The following is a 24,372-nucleotide window of genomic DNA, read 5'->3' on the forward strand; positions in this document are numbered from 1 at the left end:
GGAGGGTTTGGCTGATCCTCTGGGGCACAGGGGGGGACTCTTGGGAATGGACCTGTGCAGGGCCAGGAGTTGGACTGGATGGTTCTTGTGGGTCCCTTCCAGCTCAGGATATCCTGTGATTTTATGACCCGTGGCACAGCTGGATATTTGTCTGTGGCATCCCTATTTTTAGTGGTTTGGCTTCTTGGTGTGCACCAGCTTTGGTTGCCCCTATTTTGGGGGATAAACTTTGCAGTAACTCCAGGCTGCAGATGGCAAACTCCTGATGCATTTGTGGCTTTCCTGGAAAGATTTTTCCAGTTGACCTTTTTTTTTTTTTTTAAAAAAAAAAAAGAAGTGGATTTTTAATGAATGCAGAAATTGTGAAACTTAACAATACAATCCAAGAAATTTGAAAGTCATCTTCAATGGTTTAGTGAGTGCACTTAAAAAATATAAACCAGACAGATCTGTCACTGAGCAGAGCCTTGAGTGGGGAGAATTACAGCCTGCCCTGAAATGATCAGATAAGTGCATGTGGGACAGACCACTCTTTCTCAGCCTTTTTTAATCAAAAGCCTTTTTGTGGAGGAGCTTTTTGACCAGCAATTTTTTATAGCAAAATAAAAAAAAAAACAAAACACAGAAGGCAGCCTGAAGGATCATTTTCTATAGTTTCTGTCCCAGTTCTGTGTTGTTACAACCAGGAGAAGGAACAGCCCAAAGCAATTCTGAGTTGTATTTTCTTTCCCTTCGCTGTATTTTTTTATTGTGCTGTCGTGATTATTAATGGTATAAACACGCAGGGAAGATGATTTTCCTTTTAGAGTGTTTTTTTGTGCGTCACCCTTAATGCCTTTTGAATTATCAGTTGTTTCAGGATTGTTCCCTGAAGATCCAGGCGGGCTGTGGGAGCAGAGTGGATGTGCAGGAGAAATGGGATTGAGGGGGAGCAGCTGGAGGGACCTGTAGATCCAGAGGAAGGCAGTGGGTATCCCAAAGATTTGTCAGGAAAGAAGTAGGGAGAATAATGCCCCAGATGTGTTGATTCTGGAAGGGAAATGATCTGTATTGAAGTTGCTCAGGGAGTGGGCCAGGTAAGAGCCAGAGTTGGCCTTGAGGACACTGGGAATTGCTGGGTAGGTCACACTGGACACACCTCGAGGATTTGGGATCACAAGGATGAATTTTCCAGGCTGCTGTGGTCTCTTGGCAGCTGAAGGAACACCTGAGGAAGTTGGATCTCTGCCAGAACCAGGGGACTGAGGATGGTGACGGTGGAGTTCGGGGTTTGAGGGGTGTTTTGACACGACTGGGAGGGAGAGTTTTGTTCTTTGTGCCGGGAACCAGAGTTGGGACCGGTGTGGAAGGTGATGATGGTGGAGTTTGGGCCTTGGGGGGTGTTTTAACATGACTGGAAGGGAAACATTTGTTCTTTGTGCCACCATACTGAGTCCTGACGTTGTTTGAGTGGAGAATCACCACTAATCACTGAGTGTTATTGATGTGATGATGTTCAATCCAGAGGCCACAACGTGACATCCCATAATGTCAGAGTGGACATCCTGGAACTTTGGAATGTGTTGAACTTGGGTCTGGCTTGGCTGTTCCCTGTTCACTCGTGTTTTGGAGGGAGGGTGGAAATCAAGGATGTTGGTTCTTGGAGGGAGGATTGGGAGAATTCAGAAGGGAAAATACAAAATCTGCTTAAATCTGAGTTTAAAGCTGACCAGGCGTCTGCTGGGGTTTGTTGCTGCCTGAACACCAACTACTTCTTTTTTTTTTTAACTAAAGAAGAATAATAAAAAGGTTTTAATCATCAACCTTAATGTCTTAGATTTGCCATTTCCAAAGAGGGTTTTGCCTGGAGTTTGTAAGTAATTTTGAGGTTTTTTTTTCCCCCCATTGACAGGTGCATACACACATTTGAATGCAAACCAATTAACTTGCACCCAAAATTACTATTTTTTTTTTAAATTATCTATACCTGAGTACAAACACAACTCACCTATTTTTATTTTCTCGTCATGTGGAATTATCAACCTTGAATTAAGAGTGAGTTTGTGTCGTTGGGTTTGCTGAGACCCTGCAGAGAGGCCTTTCAGCACTAGATGGCACTCGGGCTCCAAATTTCAGGTTTTCCCGGACACAACTCCTTGAAACTTTAAGGAAAAACCACCAGCACCGCATTAGTGGTGCCTTTCATGGAATTTGAGGAAGTTCCATCTCTTTTTTTTTTTTTTTTTCACCTTTAGCACCAACCACTGAGTGAGGAAGGCAACGTGGTCACCTTTGAAGGCTTCTGCTCCTGGGGTCTGGGTTATTTTACACTGAGTTTTAAACAGGGTTATTGGCATTTATTTGGCATTTTTTCTTTTGCATTTTCTTTACATTTATTTGGCGTTTTTGTTTTGCATTTTACTGACATTTTTGGGGCTTTTTTTTTTTTTTATTTTACTTGCATTTATTTGGCATTTTTGTTTTGGCCCTTGGGAATCTTCCGCTGAAACTGTGAAATTGAAATTGCCTGGGCAGGTTTTAAAGAATAATAATTAAGTAAATTATTGAGTAAAATTCTGCAGCTTTTAGTCCGGTCTTGGTATTTTTTTCTATTTCTCTGTGGATTGGAGATGTGGGATTCTCCAGAGCTCCTTGTGAGCACAGATCACACCAAAGGGGATCTCATGACTTGCTGCCAGGAGCGTGTCCAGTTGGGTTCATGGAATTCTGAGTCTTTCTGAAGTGCTGCTTGTCATTGTGATTAATAATTCTTTAAAAATTTCATTCTTGTTACAACTCTGCCATTCTCACCCTTTTATCTCTAATTCCTGCCTGGAATCCAGTGTATAATTAATTTGACCTTAATTGCTGACACAAGCTCAGATTCCATAAAACTCACTACAAAAATCCTTTTGGACTGGGAGAAAATTCAGGTTTGGGAGCCAACAGTGCTTCTCAAAAATACTGTGACTTCAATCCATAGAAAATACCTGTATTTACTGTAAAAAAACCAGGAAAACAACCCCCTGAAACCCCACATCCTTTCAGGGTGTGACCCATTGGTCCTTCTGCTTTCTAGAGAAACATTTTTGATTTGAAGGAGAGAAATTTGGTTTGAGTTTCCACCTTTGCATTTTCCCTGAAGCTGAATGAGGGAAGGGTCAGGTGGGATATTGGGAAGGAATTCCTGGCTGGGAGGGTGGGGAGGCCCTGGCACAAATTGGGCAGAGAAGCTGTGGCTGCCCCTGGATCCCTGGAAGTGTCCAAGGTTTCAGATCCACCAGTACTGGGTTGATTCTCATCCCTCAGGGAACGTCAAGCTGGTGGAGAGAGAAAGGTCGGAAAAGAAACATTTTCAGGAGAAACATTTTCAAACCTTGAGAGTTCAGTGCTTGGTTTATGGAAAGAAAAAATCAGACCTGCTCCCTTTTAAAGTTCATATTTTGGGTAGTTCTCACCAACTGTGACAGTGACAGACCTTGGGACCTTGACCAAGGGTTGGCATCTTCTCCCCAGGTCTGTCTACGATGGAGAAGAACACGGGCGGTTCATGGAGAAACTGGAAGCTCGGATCCGGAACCACGACCGGGAGATCGAGAAGATGTGCAACTTCCACTACCAGGGATTCGTGGATTCCATCACGGAGCTGCTCAAGGTCAGAGGAGAAGCTCAAAAACTGAAGGTGAGAGAAAAATCACGGCCTTGGGCAACTCGGTTTTGGTTGGTCCTCCTTGAGCAGGAGGCTGGGACTGAGTGGCCCAACCTCAAATGCTCTGGGATTTTCTGAAACCACGTGAATGTCTGTTCTCCTCTTTGTCCAGAGCATCTCTGCTCTGTTTAAAACAAATTTAAAAAAAAAAAAATATATTTTTATATATCTCCTCATTCTTCCTGTAGAAAGAGGTTGGTCATTCGAAATTTGATAATTATTCGGGCAAACTGGACCAGGGTGGTGCATTAAAAACGTGATAAAACTTGAAGCTAAGCCCGTTATTTGTTAGGGAATGTGCTTTTCCTGGGGTACCTGACCCCAGTTTCTCAACCAAAAATAGATTTGTGGCCTTTAAATCTGTGCAGGAATGTGAGAGAAGGGAGGAATTGACTTTTTCCTTGTAGAACTCTATTAGTATTTGTAAATATAATGTGTGTATATGTTCCACATATATAATATATGTGAGATATGTGGAAAAAGCCCTTTGTAGGATGAGAATGTGGATAAGTGGTGGGAAGGAAACTGGACAGGAAGGAAACTGGAAGGAAGAGAGAAGGGGAGAAAAGGAGCAGGAGGTTGGAGCTGTTCTACACCTTGGGCCAGGTGGGCTTGGAGTTTAAGCTTGGCTTTGTGCCTTAAAATACAAGTATTCCACAGTTTGGGGAGTATAAACCAGCACATCAGTGATTTAATTGGGGTCACAGGATCTGCCAAATTTTCCTACCCAAGGCAGAACAGGGCAGGGAGAGGCTCCTGTGCTGTCCCTTTTGTGGCATCAAGGTGTGACCTCGAGTGGGAAACCAAACCCAACCTCCCAGAAGAGTCACTTAGTGCATGGAATTGAGTCTTGTGACACCCAAAAATTTGTGGGTTGTCTCCAGGGACCAGCACAGCAAGACTTTCTGGCTGAGTGGAGCTTGTCCTGTGGTGTTCCAGGAGGATGGGAGGCTCTTCAATGGGTATTTGAGAAGCTGAAGTTACAAATAACAAGGGAAAAAAATACCTCAGAAAAGCAAGTTTTCTGGAAAAGAAAGAAGAATCCTAATTTCAGTGTGCTGACTGTGCTTTAAATATGTTTATTAATTAATTTAAAGCCGCCTCTGGCATTTCCTAACAGGCTTCTAATTCCACATACACAGTATCTCCATCCCAGAAATGGCCACGTGATCACAGGAACACCTTCCTGAGGGATGTCCTGAGGAGGATTCATCCAGCAGGATGAGACCGTTGGAAATACCATGAAATAAGTCCTTTCTTTTTCCTCCTCCTCTTTTTTTAAGCCATTGTTTGGAGCCAAGAATTCCACATTGTTTGTTTGCAAAGGCTTGGTGCTGGTTCCCATTCTGCAAACAGCTCCTTTGTTGGTGGCTCACTGGGAAGTCCATCCCTGTCCCCTCAGGATCTCTCTTGATTTCCACGACTTTTGTGATCCATAAAACGGCACATGGGAAAAATATCCACAGAAAGTTTCTCTCTGAAAGGCTGAGCCCTCTTTTGTGAGGGTTTCCCCGGGGAATCATCTGTGGATCGAGTGGTGAGAGTGGGTTTTGTTCCAGCCATTCATCCTCCATTTGATCTTGGGCTCTTTCTCAGTGGTGCTGGGCTTTGAACAGACATTGCAACCAGCCATGAAATGAAAGCCCTCCCTGTCACAGTCCCCCCAGGACGTTTCTTCACTCGTGTGCTTTTGGCTCTGGGGTGTTTTGGGGGATATTGTGTTTGCAGAAACGTCGCTGGTGTTGTTTTAGGAGGGCACAGGCTGAACATGAGCTGGTTACCTTGCCCTGCTCGTGTGTCACACAACCCTCAGGGTTCTGAGATTGTGTTTCAGGTGGCCCCAAATGAACTAGAACCTAATCAGGACCCAATCACTACATTTTCTGTCCTATTTTGTTTTTCTTTCCCTGAGAGGACCTGACTCTGAATGGGGAAGTTTTCTCTCCTCAAACGTGAGCTCAGGTGGCCAAGAAGGCCAGGGGTACCCTAGGTGATATCAAAAATGTGGCCACAGCCCCAGGGCAGTGATTGTCCCCCTGTGCTGGCACTGCTGGGGCACCTCCAGCCCTGGGGGCAGCTCTGGGACCCTCAGACAGGAGAGACATGGAGGGGCTGGAGCGTGTGCAGGGAAGGGAACGGAGCTGGGAAGGGGCTGGAGCAGCAGGAGCAGCTGAGGGAGCTGGGGGGGCTCAGCCTGGAGAAAAGGAGGCTCAGGGGGGACCTTCTGGCTCTGCAACTCCCTGACAGGAGGGGGAAGTCAGGCTCTACTCCCCCAAAAAAGGTGACAGGACAAGGGGAAACAGCCTCAAGTTGCACCAGAGGATGTTTAGGTTGGATATAAGGGAAAATGTCTACATGGAAAGGGCTGTCCAGCCCTGGCACAGCTGCCTGGGACAGGGGTGGATCCCCATCCCTGGAGGGATTTAAAATCCCTGTGGATGTGGCACTTGGGGACAGGGGTCAGTGGTGGCCTTGGCAGTGCTGGGGGATGGTTGGACTCGATGATCTTTTCCAACCATAATGAATTTATGATTTCATGATGAGCAGAGGAGCCCCCCCTGCCATGGATTTCTGCAGGAGGCAACACTGTGTTGTTTTCAGGAGGCTCTGGGTCACCATTAATCATCTCTTTATGTATATATATATAAAATAACTTAATTGAAAATACTTGGGATGTGTTTTTTAAAAGGCATCTCCTTAATTTATATGATATTTAAACCATAACATTTTTAAACCAAACCTTTTTTTTTTTTTATTTGCATTTTCTTACTCTTTTTTAAAAACTATGTAGCCTCGCTCTGGCAATTCTCTTTCCTTTTAATTTCTTACCTGACTTTCCTTTTACTTACAAGGGAAATCTCGATGCTTTAGGATTTTTTTTTGTTATACATCTTTAATGTTTTCACATCTTGTACTGCACATTCTCCCTCACTGGGGAGTGAGCAGGATGGTGGTGACCTGATCTCAGTCCTTTAAATATGTGGGACTTCTGGGTCTTGGAAACCACGGACCAGTTTGGCTGTTCCATCCCATAAAGGATCCAGTGGGAATTAAAAGGGCAGAGATGGGTTTTACATTAGGATGGTTTGACTTGGAAAACACGGCTCAAGGTGCAAAGGATCCCAAAGTCTCAGGGCTGGTGGCAACCTCAAGAAATCACCTAATCCACCCAATTCAATCCAAGTTCTTCTTGTTTCCCAGAGAAGCTGTGGCTGCCCCTGGATCCCTGGAAGTGTCCCAGGCCAGGTTGGAGCAACCTGGGCCAGTGGAAGGTGTCCCTGCCCATGGCAGGGGGTGGAATGAGATGAGCTTTAAGGTCTCTCCCAACCTAAACCATTCTGGGATTCAGCTGTGTCATTCTTGATGGATTTTTATCCCACCTCTCCAATGTTGGCCTTCCCCCAGGTACTACTCTCCTTCCTTCTCTGGGAAACTCTGGTCATGTGGATGAAAAGTCTTTTTTTTGTTCTACTGCTTTTTGACCTGTCAGGCATAAAAAATGGATTATTCCTTCTTGGTTTTGTAGAATCACAGGATTGTTTGGGGTGGAAAAGCCCTCTGAGATCATCCAGTCCAACCAATCTCCAACACTGCCAAGGCCACCACTGACCCCTGTCCCCAAGTGCCACATCCACAGGGATTTTAAATCCCTGCAGGAATGGGAACTGCACCCCTGCCCTGGGCAGCTGTGTCAGGGCTGGACAGCCCTTTCCATGAAGAAATTTTCCCTAATATCCAACTTAAACCTCTTCTGGTGCAACTTGAGGCTGTTTCCCCTTGTCTTGTCACATTATTTTTGGGAGCAGAGCCCGACCCCCCCCCAGCACCCCCCTCCTGTCAGGGAGTTGCAGAGTCACAAGTTCCCCCCCAGCCTTCTCCAGGTCGTGGGAATGTTCTTCTCTAACCTTGTCCTCTGAAAGCCAGGCAGCCCCAAATCCATCCCAGGGGGTTGTGCTTTCCAACCATCTCATTCTCACTTTCCTTCTTTGAAGTCCTTGCAGTTGATGGGGATTGGGGATTTTTTTGGTCAGCAGGGAAATGGTTCAGGAATGTTTTTAGTGGAGGGGGACAAAGATGATGAAGGGGTGGAACATCTCTGGGAGCAGGAAAGGCTGAGGGAGCTGGGGCTGTTCAGCCTCCAGAGGAGACACTGAAGGGACCTCATCCATGTCTGGCAATGCCTGCAGGGAGGGGGCAGAGGACAGAACCAGGCTCTGCTCATGGTGCCCAGTAATGGCACAGGAGGAATGGGCAGGAACTGATGCCCAGGAAGTTCCACCTGGACGTGAGGAAGAACTTTACCTGGTAGAGCACTGAACAGAGACCAGAGAGGGTGTGGAGTCTCCTCACTGGAGATATTCCAGACCCATCTGGACACAATCCTGTGCCATGTGCTCTGGGATGGCCCTGCTGGACCAGCTGACCCGCCGTGGTCCCTCTCAGCCTGACCCATTCTGGAATTCTTTGAAGTTCTGAGTTATGGGAGGGAGAAAATGAGAAGGGAGCAATTTTTATTGGTTGGTGCATCCAGATGAAGGCAGATCTGATTAAAATAAGGAGCTGGCTTGGAGCTCAGGGAATCTCACCTTCACCTGTGCAAAACCAAGCAGGGATCTCACTGCCCCAGCGTGTGGAGATGCCCTCAGAGCCCAGCACTGGATTCCCATAGGGATTGGGTTAGTGGGGGGAGAAGGGCTGAGGTGGTGGATAACAAACCCAGACTGGGAAGTTCATGAGTTGCCAATTGGAAGGATCACTCTGTAGTTGCTCTCCCTTCCTTTGGGAGGTGGAAGTCAGTGGCAGGTGGGTGTAGGACAGGGAATGGAGTCGGCACATCCCTGCAGGGTCACGCCGGTGCTCTTAGGTCCATTCCCAGGATTCCTCTCCAGCGCCCTTTACTCCTCTTGCTCCTCACTTTAGACACCCTCTAAATGATCTCAGAGTGTTGTTAAAGCCCCCAACCCCTTCTCTGTGCCACGTGTTCCATGAGTAGATTGATGAAGTAACAACTGGAGCATCCCATAAGCCCCTCACATGATCCCGGCGTCTCATCCTTCCCGTGTTCCCACCTGTTGTCTGTCCCCCCTCGCTGGGAGTCTGCCTTAGATTATCAGATCTCCTCATCTGAAAAGCCTCCACTTGGCTACAGAGAGTCTGTATAAATAATCATATCTTTCTTTTTTTTTTTTTTATGGAGACTTTAAGAACAAACCAAAACACGACTCCCTGCCCCCTGAAAAAACTCGGAGTGTGCAAGGACAGACGGTCTCCTGGCTTTTTTTTTTTTCCTGGAGCTGGGATTGATATGTAATTTTAATAGAACACTAGTACAGCCTTGGCATTATTTTAGGAGCAGTTTTAAATTACCCTACATGGATTCCTTTTTCCTGGTGGGATTTTTCAGGATATAAGCAAATAAAGTAATCTTTGGAAGAGATGCTGCGCTCCCGCTCGTAAAAAATCTCGGTACATCATGAAGGAAATGAGCAGTTTTGGCAGAGGGCAAAGAGCCAGGAGAGCTGAAGCTACTGCAGGAGGGGGAGAGATGTGAGGCAGATGCTGTGGAGAAAGTGTGTGTGGGGAAATCATGGGATGATTCCTCTTTCTTGCATCATGGGAGGCTTAAAAACCGGCGTGGCCGGTGTTAAAATAAGAGGAAACTTGTGAGGTTTGATGGCTCTGCTCGTTGAGGCAACACAGTGGGAGATGACCTGGTGGAGGCTGGATCAGTGTGGGAGATCCAGCAGGGAAGAAAATGGATCCTGGATCAAATTTATGAATGTTAATAGAAAGCTCCCCTCCTGTCTGAACTGTGTTTGCCTTGTGGTGCACTCAAAAAGGAAGGAGATCTTGGAATCATCAAGGTTGGAAAGACTTTTGAGGTCATCAAGTCCAACCATCAACCCGACACCACCACCGTGTCCACCACTGAGTCATGTCCCCAAGGGCCACATCCATGTGTTTTTTGGACATTTCCAGGGATGGGGACTCCACCCCTGCCCTGGGCAGCTGTGCCAGGGCTGGACAACCCTTTCCAGGAAGGAATTTTCCACACTATTCCTGATAATATTCCTTTGCTCTGCCTTTGCTGCTGCTCCTGCACCATCCACGTTCTGGTGGATCATTGGAGATCACTGCATGACATTCCTTCACTGGGGTTAAATTTCTTAAAAAGTCAGCTTGTTTCCATCATTGTTGAAAAGGAAACAAAGGTCTCAGGTTGTTTTTTGTGATCTCACGCTCCCGAATATCCTCAGGGAGCTCCGTGGCCCAGTTGGTGCTCTTGTCCAAACTCTGACGAAGGTTCTGCTTCTGGAATGAGCAGAACTCCTGAAAACATGCAGGAATGAGCTCTGACAGAAATCCAGGAGCAACTCCCACCCTATGGTGAGCCTGTGGAAAACCAGGAACCTCCGAGAGACAGAGGCGAGCCTGGAAACGAATATTTACAACTTCAGTGGCTGTGAAAGGAATAATCTATGGGGAAAAAAAGTAGTTTTATGGCTTGATAGTTTTAGACTGATGTGAGGCACCTGAATCCTGAGCGGTCCTGCTGGATTTACCTTGGGAATTGTCTGCTTTTACTGGAGACCTGGAGCTGGGCATGTTTGCTTGGAAGCTGGTGTAGTTTTTTTAGCAGATGGTGTCTCTGTTTACAAACCTGCTCTTGTCTGGACTTGGATGAGTGTTCAGAAGAATTCCCAAAGTAGTTTTCCTACTTGTTGGCCAAATAATGGGTGAACTGCTAATTTTCCATCCTGATGAGTCCAAAAATCCACTTTGTTCTCTCGTGGGTCTTCACTGAGTCACCTCATGCCCGGGGCTGGGAAGGGCTGGAGTGGTGGACTCTTCCTAGTCCAGGGAACTACAGGTTTACCAAGTGGGAATTTTTTCAACTATGAGTCCCAGCTTGATGGGATAATACAGAAAGAGGGTTTAGAGAAGGAAATACAGCCCTTTTTTATCCCAGGTATATAAAAATACCTTTTTCTACCAGGCAGGAGAAGGGAACCAGTGGAAGATGCATCTAAAGATCTAAAAGGAAGTTTTCTAGGTGTTTACATAAATATAAATAATTATTTATAGGTAAAGCCCATGTTGAAAAGTTCTTTCTCACTGTGATATCAAGGAATTAAAACCTAACTGTAATTTATTTGGTGTTGGGAAGGGCATTTAATTCCTCCACTGACTTTTAAGATGAGAATCCATGTGACCATCTGGTAGAAAGTTGGATCCATGAAAACTGCAGGATTTTGTGGCTTCCATGCCACAGTTTTAACTCCTGTTGCTTTTTACTCCTCTCCAGTGGCAGGGAGGGAAATCCTTGTATTTGCTGCATGACTCTTGGCATCCCGTGTGAAATGAGCCACTAAACAACTTTTTTTCCATGGAATGGGAGGTTGGGTGAGGAGTGATGGTGTTTATGTGCAGTTTGGTTTTATGGGAAAACTGTTGTCCTGATTTTTTGATGGGCTTTGTCTTTTCTCCCCAATATTCCTGCAGAACCAAGTGACGGACACCAACCGGAAGCTGCAGAATGAAGGGAAAGAAGTAAGTGGTCCTTTCATGGAATCATGGAATGGTTGGGGTTGGAAGGGACCACAAAGACCATCTCCACTATCCCAGGTTGCTCCAAACCCACTCCAACCTGGCCTTGAATCCTTGTTTCACCCAGGTTTTTCTGTTGGAGGCTGAGCCTTTAAAAATCCCTGTTAGTTCGGGAAGAATCCCCTTGGGAACGAGCAGCCACATCCTGGCTTTGAGAACCCGAAAAGAGCCACTTGGAGAGGGGAGCAGGGAAGAGATGACTAAAATGGGAAGGGGGAAACAATTCTATTGGAATTCCCAGGACGTGCTCCCAGGCTGGTGTGCCGATGGCTTTGGTTTTACTGCTTCCTGAGTTGAAATTCAGGGAACGTTTCTGCTGGAAGAACCCGGAGCTGCCTGTGCTCCCTCTTCCAGCAACTCCCCTGGGCTCCCTGGTTATCAGAGCAGGCTTTGTGATCACCCCACAGTTTGGGTGGTCATGACAAGTGTTTATGGTGTTCAATGGGATTTTTTTTCCCCTTCCCAAAGCTGATAATAGCCATGGAAGAGCTGAAGCAGTGCCGGTTGCAACAGAGGAACATTTCGGCGACGGTTGATAAACTCACGCTGTGTCTTCCCGGTGAGGAATCTCCAGTTGCTCCTGCCTTGTGTTTGTTTGAATTCCCAAGCTCTTTGCTTTGTGCTCAAGGCTTCTGTTGTTTCCCTTCTCTTTCCAGTGCTGGAGATGTACAGCAAACTGCGGGAGCAGATGAAATCCAAGAGGTAAATTTTGTGTCGGTTTACGGGTGTTTTATTATTATCCAAACAGTTGTTTTGGGGCTGAGTAAATTCAAGAGGTTCCCAGAGCTTCCAAAATCAGCCTTTCCAGGTTAACTCCTCTGATTTTTTGGCTGGTTCTTCTCACAGTCCTGCTCATTCCCTCCAGGAATTGGGATGGCAGCAGGCTCGGATTTTGTTTTGTGTTAGGTTTTGGAATGAAGTGGATATTCCTTGTTTTTTTGTGGAAGCTCCCTGTTGTTGTGCATGCAATCAATGCATGTTATCAACTAAATTTTATTCTGTGAATGCCATGGTGTGTAATCTAATATATGACAGTTCTAATATAACCTGAGAGATTCCAATGAACATGGGTGGAAGCCAAACACCTGGAAACATCAGGACGGTGGAAGTTGGGGAGAAATCTTATTTTGCAGTAGAAATAACTCTTCAGGAGAGTGAACTGAGCTCCAGGGGCTTGGTGTCTCTGAAACCGTGAGCTGTAAATCCAGAATTTTCCCCACCCTGCATCTGTTGCATGAAGGATTAAACCACGGCCTGGGATGTTTGCTGGAATCCTGGGGGATGGTTTGTTTAAGCGGCACGGAGTGACTCGGGAGCCCTGGGGGTGGCAAATTGGGCAAAGAGCAGCTGCTGGAAGGAGGGAGGCTGGAAACGTGGCTCCAGCTGGATGCCAGGCAGGGAGAGCAGTGGGATCCCTGGCTGGTGCCTGCCATCCATCATGGGAACAGCACAGAAGGAGCCAGATGTTTGGAACAAGGCGATAACTAATGGGATGAGGGGGTTGTTTTTACACCTCCCCTCCCGCCTCTGCTCCCCGCCGGGGTCCTTGGGCAAACAGATCAGGGGAACTCATGGAAGTTGGGCTGGTTGGAGGAGCTTTAGGAGCTCCCAGAGCTGTTCCCCAAGCTCCTCTCTGTGCCCCAGGATGGCTCAGGGCAGAGCAGGGCAGGGGGGAGTTTGGCCAAGTGTTTTTAGTGTGTTTATAGGAACAGAGAGGGGCTTCTCCGCTGACAGACGTGGGGTGGGAGCTGGAGCTGAGCACAACCCTGGGAACTCCTGCAGGGAATCCACATGCTGCCCCATTCCCTGCTCTGGAGAGCGTTTCCAAAATCTGCTTCTAAGAATTCCATCTTTTTTTTTTTTTTTTTTGGTGTTGGTTCATTTTGAAACAAATAGAAGCTGAAAGCCACATTTAAGGAATATCTGAACCCTGGGCTGTTTTTTCCCCCCCCTTCTTTCTTTGTCTGGATTTGGTGGCTTCATCCACCAAATGCAGCACAGCATGTGAAGTATTTTTATTTCTGCACCCAGTGTCACTTATAAATCACTTCAGGATGGGCACCAAGGGGGTGGGTTTTGGGTGCACAGTCTTGGAGGACTCATAGGGTTTGTATTTGGGGTTAATAAACCCTCCCAAGTTTCATTCTCCCAGGGCAAACAGAATGAGTTGGGTGATGTTTTTAACCCAAAACCTGTGGCCACGAGCTGGAGGTGGAGAATGAAGAATAATCTGATCCCAGGGGAGTGACAGGAACCAGCAGAAGAAATGGAGGGAAAGGTTTTCTTCCCCCATTGTCCAGAATTTAAGGAAGGGACAGAAAGAGCTTTTCTCCCACGGCTGAGACACATGTGGAAAAGGATGGGAAACCTCAAAATCTCTGTCTCCAGAGATTTCCCTCCTGGCTCTGCAGGACTTTGGAGGGATCAAGTCTGTTTTGTTTCCTCCTAGGTCACTTCTCGTGTCCATGTGGTCTCCAACAGTAAGAAACAGAATCATAAAATCCCAGAATGGTTTGGGTTGGAAGGAACCTTAAAGATAATCCAACCATAAAGATAATCCAACCCCCTGCCATGGGCAGGGACATGTTCCATTATCCCAGGTTGCTCCAAGCCCCATCCAACCTGGCCTTGGACACTTCCAGGGATCCAGGGGCAGCCACAGCTTCTCTGGGCAACCTGTGCCAGGGCCTCCCAACCAAGGATTCCTTCCCAATATCCCATCTAAATCTCCAGTTTTCTATTGGGAAACCATTCCCCCTTGTCCTGTCTCTACAGTTCCTGATGCAGATTCCCTCTCTGGCTTCCTTGTGGGCTTGAGATGCTTCATGAGAACATTCATGGATTCCATGGGAGCTCTTCATCCTGCTTGGAGCTGAGAAGCCCCTGTAGAGCTGTTCCCTCAAGCAGAGCCTGGGTCTTTCCAGGAAAAAAAAAACAAACCAGGATTTTGATAAATCCAAATCCTGCTCCTCCCACTCAGGGAGTGCTCCTGGGATTCAGAGCTGGGAAAGAAATGTCCCCCTCTGGGAGGCTGCTCAGAGGTGTCAGGGGATGTGACCCGGGCCCAAACAACGCCCTAAAATATATAAAACCCTCCCCAACGTGTGTTTATTCCTCTGGATGAATTCCTTGCTTTCCCTGCACTCCCAAATTTCTCTCCAGAAAGTTTTGATTTTTAGTTCAAGTGGTTTTTTACTCCTTTCCCAGTGTAAACACCAGTTGGGTTATGGGGTTAATCTGTTTGACTTCTGCTTTTGGGAGCAGGACGGGCCACTCTGGTTGGAATAACTCCCCTGTGGAGCTGCCTGGGGTTCAGGCAGGAATTATTTTGGGTGGGAATTTGAGTGGCAGGTTGTTTTCACTGGTGCCAGTCTGTTTCTTCTGGCTGAACACTGTTTCTCCCCCCAAAATTCAAGGTGTGAGTGGTGGGTTCTGGTGAACAGGGTTCACTCTGTGTGTAATCAGCTAAAATTTCCTTAATTCACCCTTGAGGTGACTGACCTGGGGTTGGTCTTAAATATATTTTATGTATTTTATATTTATTTTCCACTGTTGATGCTTCCTAAATGGTTCCCTGGTCATTTTGTGTTGCCTTTGATCAGATTTTTGGTCAGAACAGGAGGAGGATCTTGAATCTTATATCTCCATTCAGGGCGGTTCCATATTCCAGTAAAAAGGAAAATCCTGTGGATTCCCACTTTCCAAAGTGGAAAAGATGGGTGGGAATTTGAGAAGAATTAATTTCTTAGGCAAATTTTCCATTTAGCATCACGTGTCAGGCTCTGAAATTTGCTTTTCTGCAGAAAGGGAGTGTAAAATTTAAGGCCGTTGGGCACGACTGAAATACAAAGGAATTCATTGTGCACAGGGAGAGAAACATATTGACTTATATTATGGTTAATGCACCTTTTCTGGGGGGAAAATAGGATGGAAGTGGCTCCACATGTCCCTTCCTTGTTCTCTCAAGGCACTACCCTGCCCTGAAGACTCTGGAGCACCTGGAATGTGTCCCTGCCCATGACAGGGTTGTAACTGGGTCATCTTTAAGGTCCCTTCCAACCCAAAGCATTCCATTATTGTAAAGTTGCAGAGCTGGAATTCTTAGTTAGATTGCCTAATTTCCAGTTAATTCACCCTTTTTTGAGGGAAAGTGGGATGGAAGTGGCTCCACACATCCCTTCCTTGCTCATTCCAGGCACTACCCTGCCCTGAAAACCCTGGAGCACCTGGAAGATATCCCTGCAGGAGATGGAACTGGGTGGTCTTTAAGAACCATTCCAACCCAAACCATGCCATGATTCTGTGGTTCCAGAGCTGGACTTCTTAGTTTTATTGACTAATTTAAGTTAAAGCACCTTTTTTGAGGGAAAGTGAGATGGAAGTGGCTCCACACATCCCTTCCTTGCTCTCCCCAGGCACTACCCTGCACTGAAGGCCCTGGAACACCTGGAAGGTGTCCCTGCCCATGACAGGGTTGGAACTGGGTTATCTTTAAGGTCCCTTCCAACCCAAAGCATTCCATTATTGTAAAGTTGCAGAGCTGGAATTCTTAGTTAGATTGCCTAATTTCCAGTTAATGCACCTTTTTTGAGGGAAAGTGGGGTGGAAGTGGCTCCACACATCCCTTCCTTGCTCACTCCAGGCACTACCCTGCCCTGAAAACCCTGGAGCACCTGGAAGATATCCCTGCAGGAGATGGAACTGGGTGGTCTTTAAGAACCATTCCAACCCAAACCATGCCACGATTCTGTGGTTCCAGAGCTGAAATTCTTAGTTTTATTGATAATTTCCAGTTAATGCACCTTCTTTGGGGGAAAGTGGGGTGGAAGTGGCTCCACACATCCCTTCCTTGCTCTCCCCAGGCACTACCCTGCCCTGAAGACCCTGGAGCACCTGGAGCACACGTACCTGCCCCAGGTGAGCCACTACCGCTTCTGCAAGATCATGGTGGATAACATCCCCAAGCTGCGGGAGGAGATCAAGGAGGTGTCCATGTCAGACCTCAAGGATTTCCTGGAGAGCATCCGGAAGCATTCGGACAAGATTGGAGAGACGGCCATGAAACAGGTAGGGCTGGTTTGTGTGCACACACTCCAGGGGGCTTTTTGGGAGGGGGATGGTGGTTCAGTCATCTCAGAGTTCTGCTTTTCCACTCCCAAGGCAGTAAATTGAATTTTGGGGTAATTTTGCTGTGGTTCTTCCTTCTGTGGTTGCTCCTGGATTTTTTTTATCCTGATTTTTTTGTGCTGTTGCAAAGTGATGATCCAGTTTCCTCGTTGTCTTCTCCCACCTGGATTTTGCTGTAGGTTCTTAGTAACCTGGAATCTGGGAGGTGCAGTTGGTGTTTGAAACTCATATTTTCCACTTAGCATTTGTTCTGCTGTGCCTGGTTAGAACTGGAAGAACCGGAGACACCAGTGCTGATTTCCCAGTTTGGAGTAAAGCAGTAGGAGTTCAAGCACTGAATTTAATTTATTTTGCATCTTAAACTGATTTTTAAATGCTGGGTAAACTTGGATTGGGGCTGGATTGCCTTTACCCAGCACTTGGTGCCTGTAAAAGATGAACCTGATGAATTGAACATCCCCGTGTGGGTGTTAAATCAGAATTGCCTCTTCCCACTCCTATTTAATATTCTAGTTTTGAGTTTCAGCACAGTTTATCTTGTCACAGCGAGGGAGCAAAGCTCCCAGTGGCTCTTAAAAAGAACTTTGCTACTTTGATGAAATTCAAATCCGCTGGCAGTGAAATGTTACCTCGTATGAGCAGTAAAACACTTCCTCTGATAGTGATGGATGGCTGGGATGTGTTGATTTATGGGAAGGGCTCTTGCCATAATTTTTCACGAGGTGATAAGGTGGTGCTGTTTATGGTTAGAGGTTCAATTTTCTGTCTTATAAACCCCATCCTGGAGGATTTCTATTAATTGATTTAATTTCCCGTTTTCCCCATGCCTTGTTGTCTTCTCAGCTGCTTTCTGGTATTTTGGGAAAGCAAACCGAGCCTTATATTGTGTCATAGAGGTGTGGGGAGATGCCACCTGGCATCTGAGACTTTCAGCAAACCTTTTTATTCAAACCAAACCCGTCTTTCTGAACGTGGAGAAAAACACACCATGACCTGGACGTGGTTTGGTGGAGCCACAAGTGTTCCACAAGTGGCTGGGGGGCTCCAGGTGTCAGATTTACCCAGAACTGTTTATAAAACTGCTCTGTTTTTGTTCATTTTGTGACAGGCAGAGTGTTTTTGGAAGGTTCTTGGTTCGGTGATCTCGGTTGGGTTTGGTGATCTCGGTTGGGTTTGATAATCTCGGTTGGGTTTGATGATCTCGGTTGGGTTTGGTGATCTCGGTTGGGTTTGATGATCTCGGTTGGGTTTGATGATCTCGGTTGGGTTTGATGATCTCGGTTGGGTTTGATGATCTTGGAGGTCTTTCCCAACATAAATGATTCTGTGATTGCTGGCTGGAAAGGAATAGGAGATTCATTTGTTTGGTGATCAGTCAATACCAGCAAATATACTCTTTAAATAAATAAATACATTTAAGTTCTCTTAAGGATATTTAGCAATTTTAGACACATGTAAGGGTGCAGATGTTGTGTTGTCTTCCAGTTTCCCATTTCATGCTCATGGTTCTGGGAGAGACATTTCAACCTCCTGGCCCCTGGTGGCTTTGATGGGTGAGATCTTCAAGTCCACCCACGTTTCTGTGTGACCAATTTAAAAAAAAATTCCATAATTCCCAATTCCTTTTTTTGGTTTCTTCTGCCCAGAGTTGCTTCTGTAGCTTTGTGTTTCCATCTCTTCCGCATCCATGATCCATGATCCGCTTCTTCTCGTTCTTCCCGTCCCTCCTGCTCCAGGGGAGAGCTCACACTCTGCCTGGAGCTCTGTTGATTCTCCATCTCTTGCTCCAAAGGAATCTTGTGGGCTGTCCTGGTGTTTTCCTCACCAGTTCTGACCCTTCCTCCTCCTCCTCACAACATTTGCCTCCTGCAAACCAGGAGAGGCACTGGGGGATTGGTGGGAAGTGGCTGCTCCTGCTCTGCCCAGATACAGGAACTGGGAGCAGGGAGTGAAACCAGCTGGAAATAAAGGGGAGGGAAAGTTGGTTCTTCATCCTGTGGCTGATAGACCTGTGGGACAACTTGTGCATGGTTTTCAGGGAATCATGGAATGGTTTGGGTTGGAAGGGAACTTAAAGCCCATCCAGTCCCACCCCCTGCCATGGGCAGGGACACCTTCCACTAGCCCAGGTTGCTCCAACCTGTCCTTGGACACTTCCAGGGATCCAGGGGCAGCCACAGCTTCTCTGGACAACCTGTACCAGGGCCTCCCCACCCTCCCAGCCAGGAATTCCTTCCCAGTATCCCATCTAACTCTGCCCTCTGTCTGAAGCCATTCCCCCTTGTCCTGTCCCTCCATCCCTTGTCCCAAGTCCCTCTCCAGCCCTTTGTCTTTAATTTGCCTACAGACGACACAGGGAATTTTACATCTTCAGTCTCCCCCAAATCCCGCTTTTCTGTTGGTTTATGAGAGGGATTTGCAGCTTTGACAAGGGGTTTCCTTCACCCTTTGTGGGAGCAGAGTTGTCTCCCAACTTGGACTCCGTGGCTGGATTGTGGATGAAACTCAACTGACCACTTCCACTTCCACAAGCCGACTTGGAGCGATACTGGAATTTGAGCAGGTTTATTCCTGGACAGAAACCCCCCCCGAGCTGCCCCACGGATGGAGAAGTGAGAGCTGAAGGTTTTGGAGCCTCTGGTTGCGTGGGGTCACTTCCCGTGGCCGTGCCGACAGCCAGGGGCAGGGTCTCCCCTACCAGGATCGCCGGGATCGCGTCTTGCGTCGCCGGGTCCTTTTCCTCGGTCTGCTGGTTGTGATGGATAACGGCCCTGGAACGGGAGCCGAGCTGGCAGGAGGCCTGGAGAGTCAGGGGAACTGCGATTGGCAGCTCCATCCATTCGGTTTAAATTAGCATCATATAAATTCTTTTAAAATTGTTTGATTTCACCAGCGGGAATGGAAGAGGCCTTGATACAATGGGGAGAGGAAATGGTGTTTTTGTAACATTACAAATCTGAGGCCGACGATGACAAGAGCTGAAAATTTCATTTTGTGATAATCAGAAGGATCTGTCTTGGAGCGCTCGGAGCCGTCGCTGTTTCTGGCCGGGAGTCAAGGACTGGGGGGAACTGGATGGGGGAGAGGTGGATGGGGGGAGCTGGATGGAGGGAGGGAGTGGGATGAGGGAGAGTGGGATGGGGGGGGCTGGATGGAGGGAATGGGATGAGGGGGAGCTGGATGAGGGGGAGCTGGATGGGGGGAGTTGGATAGAGGGAATAGGATGAGGGGGAACGGGATGGAGGGGAACTGGATGGAGGGAGTGGGATAGAGGGAATGGGATGGGGGGAACTGGATGGAGGGAGTGGGATGAAGGGGGAGTGGGATGGGGGGAGTTGAATGGAGGGAGTGGGATGAGGGGGAGCGGGATGGGGGAGTGGGATAGAGGGAATGGGATGGGGGAGCAGGATGGGGGGAACTGGATGAGGGGGAGCTGGATGGAGGGAGGGGGATAGAGGGAATGGGATGGGGGGAGCTGGATGGGGGGAGGGGGATAGAGGGAATGGGATGGGGGGAGCTGGATATGGGGAGTTGGATGGGAGGTAGGTGGATTGGGGAGAGCTGGATGAGGGGGAGCTGGAGGGGGGGCAGCTGGATGTGGGGAGCTGAATGGGGAGAGCAGGATGAGGGGGAGCAGGATAGGAAGAGCTGGATGGAGGGAGCTGGATGGGGGGAGCAGGAGGAAGCACAAGATGGGGACAGCTGGATGAGGGGGAGTTGAAGGGGGAGAACTGGATGAGAGGGAGCTGAATAGGAAGAACTGGATGGGGGGAGCTGGATGAGGGGAACTCTCCTTGGAGAGGAAGCCCGTGGCGGGCTGCAGTCAAGTGAGACATTCCCGGGGTCAGCTGGACTGGAGGGATCTCGCAGCACGTGGAGAAACCCTGGAGCCTCACTGTACAAACGATGAGCTCCTTCCCTCCTGTTTTGGTTTTTTTTTTTTTTATAAATCTGAGTTTTATTACCTTTGGTTCCGGGGGAATTCGCCGCGTTCCAGATCTTGTTCTTAATTACGCGGATGAAAGTGGCCCCGCGCACTTGAACTCCTGCTGGACTTTGGCCCCGTGAACCTGTGTGTGTGTTTTGGGTTTGTTGGTTCAGTTTCAGGTTTTTTGTTTTTTTTTTTTTTGTTTCTTTTTTTTTTTAATAAGGATCTGAGTCCTGGGCTTGCCAGGAACGAATTACATCTTATTAACACTTGCTGATATCCGGTCTGGGGGGTTTATTATCTCGTTTAATGGCTGAAATATGCCGGGCATGTGCAGGGAGGTCACTTGGGATGGGGCTTCCAGGGCGAGCACGGTGAGTGGGCCAAGAATAACCCATCCAAAAGCCATTAGTGGATCAAGTTGTTGGGGCAGCCAAAATATCCTCTCGCAGAGATGGAGGCGAAGCAGGAGTTTTATTTTATTGGCGTCGCTCGGATGCGGCGTCGAACTCGATATTTAATAGGTGGGAATCTGGTGTGAGCTCCAAGGGGTCAATGCAGAGTTTGAACAGGTTGGAGTTTCAGCTGTGCTGGTTTGAAGGTGGTATTTGCTCTTCCTGCCAACAGATACTGGTGTCTGTGTCACCTCTGAGCAGTGTCACAGTGAGGTTGGTGTGTCTTTTCCCTCACTGGCAGCAAATATCAACCTGGGGGTGTGAGTGTGGCACTTAAAAAGTCATGGAATGGTTTAGGTTGGGAGGGATTTTAAACATCATCTTGTTCCACCCCTCTGCCATGGGTAGGGACACCTTCCACTTGCTCAGGTTGCTCCAAGCCCTGTCCAACCTGGCCTTGGGCACTTCCAGGGATGGTGAATCCGCAGTCTCTCTCCAGGCAACAAAAAATGAGGCAAAACATTGCCCAGTGCTGTTCAGAACTGAAGTGCTGCTTGGATATTGGGAGGAATCCAGTTCTGACCGTCAGCTGGAGAAGATGAAACGCTTCAGAGCGTGGATTAACAGCAGCTCCATAGAAAGACAACCATGTCTGTGAAATCAGGGATTCAGATCCAGGGTTTGGATGCCTTCCCGCGCTTCGCTCCGTCCCTGCAGGTCAGAGCTCACTGAGAGCCACTCAAGTAGATCCCAAGTGCCTCCTCCAAGTGTTTAATGTGGCCTCTCGTGCCTGCAAAGAGCTTGGACAAAGATTCCTAAATCCCATGTGGGTCCATGAGCTGCCACTGTCCCAGTATAGAAATTTTCCCCAGTATAGAAATTTTCCCAGGATCAAAATGCAGCTGGGCTTAGAAAAATCTTGTGGATGAGTAGGGAAAGGAGGAGATTTATTTGTTTTTCCCCCAATTACTGGGCCTGGAGGTGACAGCTGCTAATAGGCATTCCCTGGGAATGTTGGGATCCAGAGCCACACTAAGGCTGTTGAGCACCCAGCTGTGTCCTGCAATATTTTAGGTATATCTTGGATTTAAATTTAATTCGGACCTTGAGTTCCCCGGATTTGTGATGATTGGTTTGAGGATGCAAGTTTACTCTGTGTTACTGTTTGTACTTCCAACTGGATCTGAATTTAATTCAATTTACTGAGAGTACAGGGAATAGCTCTGTGTCAGTGCCGAGTCCTGAGTATCTGCTGGTTTTTTCTTTTTTTTTAATTTTAAAGTAATTTTTAATACATTGGTATTGTAATAAAAACGATATGATGCCATTTTTTAAAGATTAAATGAAAATTTGCAGTTTTAAAAAAATCTGACTCGTGTTCGAGCCACCCTTCCTGCTTTTTTGCATGGAAAAAAACTGGGTGAACTCGGCTTTCCGGCACGTGGAGCTGTTCCTTGGCTCATTCCAAGTGTGGTTTCTAGCCCTTCCCACGGTTGGATCCCAGGATGGAGTTTTGCAACAGCAACTCTCATCCTGCCCAGCTGCCTCTCTCCCATCAACTCCATCCTGGTGACCTCTTTTGGGATCTCTCCAAAGGGATGATGGTGGTGATGGGATTGGGTGATGGAGAGCTGGAGGTCCATGATTCCTGGCTGTGGAGAACAGGGAGTGGATGCAACGCAGCTTCAGGGTGCTGGTGTGTCCCAGGAGCACGTGAGAGATGCAGGGATGTGTTAGGCAGAATCCAGGTGGAAGGAATGAGGGATGTGGAGGAGAGCTCGGCGTGTGAAGGTTGGACATCACAACAAACACCTTGGCCGTTTACTGGTGGTCCCATCCAGAAACTCCGGGTGAGGCTCATTCCTGTGCCCTGCAGTGGGAACATCTCCTTCCATGGGAATCCCCCGGGAAGGGACCACATCCCTCAGAGCCTCTGCACATCCCAGGCTGTCCTGTTGGAGGTGGATTTAACGGAGCTGCAGGAACACGACGGGCTTTGAGCAGTTTGTTTGGAATGAGGGCGATAAGTAGGACGTGGCATGTGATGACTCCGGAATTATTGGGAAATCCTGCCCCCTCCATGGGCTTCATTTTAAACACAACCACATGGCCACCCCCTGCAAAGCCACATGAGCCAGTGGACACCAGGACATTTTCCAGCTTCCATCCAGATCCTGCCCGGTGGCCTTTTGATGGCCCGGAGAAGCGTCCCAAAAATGCACTTTGTGTAATGTTCTTAATTATCCTCATCCCTGGCATTTTTTGAGCTTTTCCGTAACCTCGTGCGGCGCATATGGAAATTGTTTTGGCTTTGTCCGGCGTATTGGGGAGCAAATTAGATTTTACTGCCTTTCCCGGGACGCGCCGGGCAGGGAATGTCCCTGTGCCGGGTGTCGGCGCTCCGGTGGCTCTCCCTGCTCTCCCGAGGTCACGGGGAGCCCCTGGGTGAGGCTCTGTCTGCCCTGCCACGTGGGCTGGACGTGCCTGTGCCAAGTGTGGGCTCACAGGGAGCGTTGGGAAGATCCCTGCATCCGCCGGCTCCGCGGGGGCCACGTTTTTTATCGGCCTTCCCAGAGCATCCCCGGAGCCGAACTTCCCGCTGCTTTGAGCGGCGTCTCGTGTTCCGGGGGTTTTCTTTAACGAGCACAGCGAGTCAAAATAACGCTGTTTATTAAAAGCGAGGGAGTTTTATGGGCTTGGGGTGCAGGCAGGAGAGGCTTTGGAAAGGTCAGTCTGGTGGCTGGGTATGCAGGGAGTATTTACACAGCGGGGTTGGGATAATGGGATGGTGTTTTCTGCTCCTGGGCAGGTTTGGGAAGCAGAAACTTGTTTTCCAGTCAAATTCGGTAACGAGACCTTGTTAGTCTTTGCTCCTGCTGTTTGTCTACTTGGGATATTAAAGGATTAGGAGAGGAAATGCATCTTCTGGGGCCGTTTGGATTAGAAGTCTCATGGCCAGCGACGGTCTGGGCTTGCAGGTTTTTGGGAAGAGGCTCCCAAACCCGCTTGGATGAAGTGGGATGTCGTGTCCCAGTGGAGAAATGATTATTATCCAGGGGTTATTGAATAGTGGGGTTGCTGTGAGACCTCTGTGAGCTCTGAGGTGCCTTCGAGTGCCTTGGTGTAAGTACTATCAGAAGCTTTGCAAGTATTTACACCCATCCTCTTCCTCCCTACTGAGAAAGATGGATAAACAGAGGGAATTCTCTTGGGCACTTACCCTCAGCATCCTTTGCTTCACCTCTTTGAGAATCTCCTTGAGAAAACCGGTGAAAAGATTTTTATTTCACACTGGATTCGAATCACAGACGGATCTGTAAGAAATCACTATTTTTTCATTAAGCCTTGGCCCCAAACCCTGTTTTTTTAATGGTGTGCTGAGCAGCAGCTCGATGGAAACCGGACTAATCGCTTGACACTTGCTGTTTAATTTGGAAGCTTTTTGAGACAAAGCCTCGTGAAGTGTCTGCCTTTGTTAACTCGACCCACCCGCTCTTCCCGTTCAGTCACAGAACCAGGAAGGTTGGAAAAGGCCTCCAAGATCATCAAGGCCAAGCTTTGAAGTTCGGAAGCGTTGAGTTCTCTTGACCTGGTGGGTTCTGGAGATGAGGTGTGAGATACCCCAA

At 47.8% G+C, this 24,372-nt stretch overlaps 1 protein-coding gene across 6 annotated transcripts in view; it reads left to right on the forward strand.

Annotated features, from left to right (window-relative positions):
• Window positions 1-24,372, forward strand: part of EXOC6B (exocyst complex component 6B) — a 329,969-nt gene that overhangs the window by 48,314 nt on the left and 257,283 nt on the right. For all 6 annotated transcript variants that reach the window (XM_051798180.1, XM_051798176.1, XM_051798177.1 and 3 more), the window contains exons 2-6: window positions 3,496-3,661; window positions 11,192-11,239; window positions 11,765-11,855; window positions 11,953-11,998; window positions 16,159-16,363. In XM_051798180.1, coding sequence (XP_051654140.1) covers window positions 3,496-3,661; window positions 11,192-11,239; window positions 11,765-11,855; window positions 11,953-11,998; window positions 16,159-16,363 — 556 coding nt within the window. The remainder of the gene's footprint in view (window positions 1-3,495; window positions 3,662-11,191; window positions 11,240-11,764; window positions 11,856-11,952; window positions 11,999-16,158; window positions 16,364-24,372) is intronic.

The sequence above is a fragment of the Manacus candei genome, unplaced genomic scaffold (assembly GCF_025592945.1).
Source record: "Manacus candei isolate 608988 ecotype Guabito, Panama unplaced genomic scaffold, ASM2559294v1 h1tg000048l, whole genome shotgun sequence".
NCBI lineage: Eukaryota > Metazoa > Chordata > Aves > Passeriformes > Pipridae > Manacus > Manacus candei.